This window comes from Triticum dicoccoides, chromosome 5A (assembly GCF_002162155.2).
Source record: "Triticum dicoccoides isolate Atlit2015 ecotype Zavitan chromosome 5A, WEW_v2.0, whole genome shotgun sequence".
NCBI lineage: Eukaryota > Viridiplantae > Streptophyta > Magnoliopsida > Poales > Poaceae > Triticum > Triticum dicoccoides.
The window spans coordinates 126,524,016-126,529,755 of NC_041388.1; the positions used below are offsets into that span (position 1 = coordinate 126,524,016).

General features: G+C 43.4%; 1 protein-coding gene across 1 annotated transcript in view; it reads right to left on the minus strand.

Annotated features, from left to right (window-relative positions):
* Positions 1 to 1,611: 1,611 nt before the first annotated feature.
* Positions 1,612 to 5,740, minus strand: part of LOC119300135 (protein DEHYDRATION-INDUCED 19 homolog 2-like) — a 4,705-nt gene continuing 576 nt past the window's right edge. Inside the window, exons 2-6 of the mRNA XM_037577191.1 lie at positions 5,574 to 5,734; positions 5,313 to 5,473; positions 3,123 to 3,200; positions 2,368 to 2,630; positions 1,612 to 2,049 (exon numbers count right to left, since the gene is read on the minus strand). Coding sequence (XP_037433088.1) covers positions 1,947 to 2,049; positions 2,368 to 2,630; positions 3,123 to 3,200; positions 5,313 to 5,473; positions 5,574 to 5,622 — 654 coding nt within the window. The 5' untranslated portion in view covers positions 5,623 to 5,734 and the 3' untranslated portion in view covers positions 1,612 to 1,946. The remainder of the gene's footprint in view (positions 2,050 to 2,367; positions 2,631 to 3,122; positions 3,201 to 5,312; positions 5,474 to 5,573; positions 5,735 to 5,740) is intronic.

Below are 5,740 nucleotides of genomic sequence, written 5' to 3' on the forward strand. Positions count from 1 at the left end.
CTGTCAACTGTCAGTAACCTTGTGATGGCGAGGGTGATCCTATAAGAGCATCTTTAATAGATGGTTCATATATAAAAATATTTAATTTTAGGACCGTCTGGAGCAAAAAACGTTGCTTCAACAGACGGTTTATATGCAAAAAAAATTGGACCGCGGCCTTCTCATGATGTAAAATACAACACCTCGCGGTGCAAATATACATCACGAGATGCATCTGGTCCAAAACCAGCCGCCGCCCGCGAACGCTCAACCGCCACTTCATTTCCTTTCCCGCCCGCGCCCGTCCGCCCGCCCGAAGAACAGCCGGCCGGAATCCGCCACCGCGACCGTCCAAAACCTCGCCGTCGGCGCCGCCACCATCCCACATCCCCGCCGTCGTCGCCCCCGTCGCCTGCCCGCCGCCGCCCGGACGCCGCCGAATCGGGTGGCAGCCGGCGCGGGATTCGGCCCCTCCGGCGGTCCGGCTGCCGCGGTAGGCCTCCGCCGGGTCTTATAGGCTGCCGCCGACCTCCTCCCGTCGGTCGTGAGCCTGTCCACGGCCGTTGCGCCGGCCGCACGACCGCCGCACCAAGCCCTCCGCCCGGCTGCCGAACTAGTCTTCGCCGTCCGCCGAACTAGTCTTCGCCGCCCGTCGAGCTCCTCTTGGTCGGCCTCCTACCTCATTTCTTATCACCGCCGCCGTCCGCAACAGCCAATCCAACCGGCGGCCATCTTCTTCCACCACGCGCACAAGGTGTTCGACGGAATTCCCCAAGGTTTTGGACCATGAATTTGGACCATCTATTGGAGTTGCTCTTTTGGACCATGAATTTGGACCATCTTTTGGAGTTGGTCTTTTTTCGGAGCTCCAAAACGCACTTTTTGGCGGTCCAAAATTTACATCTCCGATTTTGGACCGTCAAAATTTGGACCATCTATTGGAGATGTTCTTAGGTGTGTGAAAAGCTAGTGAATACAATTATGGAGGTCATTGCAAAAAAAATTACAGAGGAAAATAAATAAATATCCATTGGTTTGCAACTCTTGTTCTTCTGATTTCAGCTACTTACAATCTTATTTTTTTTCAGGACCTCGTAGGACTTCAACTATGTTTTGAATTAATTGAGATGTAAGCACTTCCTCACCACAAAGCGAAGAGGAAGGATGTGACGTTCCCTGATCTTTACAATGGCCTAGGAAAGGTTCGAACGATCTAAGACTTTGCAAGCCACATACGTGTAAATAAACCATAAAAAAATAGCTCTTGACGCGTTCGGAACACGTAAGGAAGGTTGGGTTACTATACGAGTCTAGAGCCAAAGTCTTCCCCCGCGCCTTCGTTCCCACGGGCCACGGCTCCCAAAATCGATGTTCCCACAAGAATTAGCATCCAAATATCATCAGACTAAGCTGAATGAAAATATATTACTGTACTGTTACATTTCCCTTTTTTCTACACATGGCTTGGAAAATCTTTAGTTTATGGAAAATTAAATCAAAACATTATTCGGTGGAGAACTGATTTCATAAGACAAGCACCCTGACTAATGATCTTGCAGCAAATAAAAACGCACCAATGAGGATGGAGGGTAGAACAGAGCATATGATCAGCCAGCCTAGAATGAATAGGCATTTCATGTCCGAAAATAAATAAGATGAATTATTTCAGAAGTCACTAGGCCTCCCAATCATACATACAACCAGGGCCGCCCGCGGGAGCCCCCCGACAACATCTCATCAAATTACCAGACCTATATATACTATCTTATTGTTCATGCGACACCAACCGACGCGCATACTAACCAACATCCATATTCACAACATTCATCCTTCTTAACATCGCACAACAAAGCCGCCATCTGTTTTTAATGGCAACTGGGTGAAAGGTAGCAACTTGCGCTAAGGTATACAACTGTCTGGCGAAGCAAGAGCTGCCTTCTCAATCAATTTTCGGAACAAGACATTCTTCACAAGATGTCATCAAACATCAGGGACAGCACCAGCCCCTGCACAAACTGGCTCCTCTTGGTTCTCTCCTCCTTCTCCTCAGGGAGCAAAGGCTCCTCAGCACTGTCCAACAAAAAAAGCCATAATCAGCACACCACCATGCAGAAATTACAATCCATGATTATCAAAATGAAACTAGTTCATAAGATATTACTGTTCATCAAAGTGAAACTAGTTCATACGATATTACTACTATTTAGCAGACATGTTTCATATAGCCTGCTTAAAGTGAAAAATGACTTCATGAACCGCCCTCAGTGACAGGTTTTTAGTGACCGACTATGGATTTCTCAAGCAATTGCATATCAAAATGACACCAAACTGTTGGTGTAGCGTCATATAAGTGAATGAAGCGTGCAAGTTGCAAATGACTTTCAATACCTTTCTTCTGCTTTCTGCTCCGAGGGATCACTTTTCTCAATAACTTTTTCCAATAACTCTTCTTGTGCATCTTTTGGTGAATCTGCATCATCATCAATGAAGCTACCGACAAAGGAGGAGAGTAGAGGATCAGGCACTGTGTTGAGCGAGGTGGCACGAGAGGATCCACCATAGCGGTATTGTATGTGCGCCGCATCCTTTTTCAATGCGGAATACATTGAAGAAGGTGATCCAGATGAAACTCGCTGGTTCCTCCACCTGCCCTGCATGTTACAAGCATGAACATAGGATTAGATAATATCCAAATAAATATGGAATATTATTAAAACAGGCATGAGAGTTATTCAAATAGGAAATACTTCATATTAGAGAAGGGACCAGATTACTCAAGTTAGTGCTGTATGAGGGTCATTGCATGTATCAAGTATCAATCAAGCACAGGAGGTTAATAATCTACAATCAATCAAGCACAAGAGAAAGCTAATCTATTATCTTCGCCGTTCGTCCTTCCAAACCTATGTTCTGCTCCCCAATCCTCTACAATGTGCCATTTGGCCATCTTCCTGGCGGTGGTTAACTAGTTTATTTCATGCATGTTGATTTTGTTGAAGAGGTTCAGAACTCGAATACTTTAATGATCTCATTTTCCTAATTGCAGATCATGATTGAACAATAACAGCAACCTATTCCATGCAGTTTCAGTTATATATAATAACTGACTGATGAATAATGATGCTTGTTGAAACTAATGATACCTTGAAGAAACTGGGATGCTCTGAGGTCATGTGCCCAACCAAGTCCATCCCAACTCTATCTGTGCATATAGGGCACACCTAAAGGAACAAAATGAAAAATAACCAGTAAGCAGACAAAACTGATCATGTCTGACTTATTTGTGGATGGGCATAGTTGTTTCCACAACAATCTAACAATAGATGTTGGAATTTACTTGAACATTTCCAAATATTTCTTATATCACAACATGCAAGCGAAGTGATAAAATACATAAATCCTATCCACACTATCAATAATCAACTACACATGGAACACAAAAGTTATCTTAGCAATCCTTAAATCCACATATTTCATAAAGAAATAATAGGGATAGAAGCTACTGCAGTTCCATTGCCTAAACACTATTTTAAAAGGCCACATGCACAAGCGAAGCATCGCTGCTACAAGCCTACAACTACTATAGCGGCACTAGTACACACTACAAGATATAAAGAAAAAATAGCAGCCACTGCACATTGCACTGCAAAATTAGTTCTACAGACCCTAATTGGTCACTTACCCAGACACGAGTAAATCCAAGAAAATCAGAACCACTAGACTTAATCCGGAAAGTGTAAAATATTGACAGCTCAGACCACAAATTCCTCTTATCCACGCTGTATAAAACATGGAAGTGCGACCAATGCAAAGTGTGCACTATTTAGTCTTGATGTTGTACACAGTTTTGCAGAAAAAAAATCTTATACTCACCACTGGCATTAAGAGCATCCAACACCTTTTGTAACTAGATTTGATTGTGATCCATTTTTATCTTGATGTAATCCATTGTAAGTCATTACTTTATGCTACATTTCAGTTGAGTGCATCCAGCATATTGTATGGTTGGATTTTAAGTTGACATGTGATGATGATGCAATATCATGTAACTATGATTCCGCACTTAGGATGGCTCTGTTGTTTCATTTGTAAGATTGCTATGAAGTTTATGGCATTTGCAAACAATAGAACCGTGATTTTCAAATTATACTATGAACTGCAATAGCCATCACTACAACTTTTGGGCCACACACAGGAAACATTACATTGAGAGGAACCCTACGTCCTCAAAGATCTATCCAGTATAAACATATGCACCTGGAGCACTCAATAACATAATGCACAATATTTACAAAAAGCAGTTCAATCAAACTCCCAAAGTTAAACTGAACAATTAACTCCCGATTTCAACCAATCAGAGCATAGAATTCATCTCACCAAGACACCAACTACAAGTGTGAATAAAAACTACAAATTCAGAGTATATTATATGATTGTATCAACTAAGCCACATGAATGCCATGCCATCACATCGACTTTATGTATCTACTGAAAAATAATGTACGGACTAAATTAATTGGATGGATCTAATCTTCACACGTGAAACACATCTCAATAAATAATATTTCCGTTATGACGGATGCACGCCATTACTCCTGCAGTTTCCACATTAGTGGATCTTTCAACCAATTCTTAATACACTTACAAATTTCTCTAAACATAGAAAAGATATAAATAGTTGGATCTTCTAATGCATTCTTATCAAGTAAGAATGAATTAATGATGCCACTATGAAACAAATGGAGACATCAAATGAAAGCACCCAAACTTCCTTGCAGAAGTAGAAAAATGAAGCCCAAAAAAGTAAGCCAGGCCTTCAACTAGCTTATAACTTAACACGCAAGCAACTTAAACATCCAAAAATACTATACTTGCAAGCAAACCTTGAGAGTGAAAATTAAAAGCAGCTCAAACATGCGCCGTATGCCAGAAGAAGCACTCTAAATTCCTAGCTCAAACATCTAAAGGAAGATTAAGCACATTTCTACACTATCAGATGCAATTATGAGGAGAAGAACCCTATGCAGCAGGAAAATACCAACTCTGTACACAGCAATATCTTAGCTCAAAAACTAAAAGCATCTCAAACATGCATAGTATGTGAGTATGCGCAACTCATACGGCCCAAATTCCCACCTTTGCAATTAAAAATATGAAAATGACAAGTAAAATCACCACACACATACAGGCATTTCCCGGAGACTATATAGAAACAAAAACAATGCCTACATGTTACACAAGAGATTAACGACAAACCCTAATTTTTGAGCTAGATGCGCCTGAGAGCCACTAAGTGTTAGTACATCTTTCTATGAAGGTTGAGATGAAATTACCCCGGCCTTGGTCTCCGCCGCGTGCTCGTCCTCGATGTGCAAGCACAGGCCGACGCCGTCGAACTCCTCCCCGCAGAAGGGGCACTCCAGCTCCTCCTCCTCGGCGCCCCTCTCCTCCTCGTCGTCGGTCTCCTCCGCCTCCTCGAGCCGCATGAGCGCATCTGCCAAAGCACAAAACCTCATCAAAAACCTCCTCAGGAAACCCTCAAAATCACACGATTTGGAGCCAAGATCGGATCTTTGGGGTGGCGAAGCACGAACCGCGGAGCCTGGTCTCGGCCTGGAGGCGTTCGAAGGTGTCCATGTCCATGGCGGCGCCGGCTGGAGAGAGGGGCCCTTCGGCTTCCTGGCCTGGCCGGGGTCAAACCGAGCGGCGCCGGGCGCCGGGAGGGGGGCGGCGATCAGCGGGGTTTAGAGCTAGGGTTTTT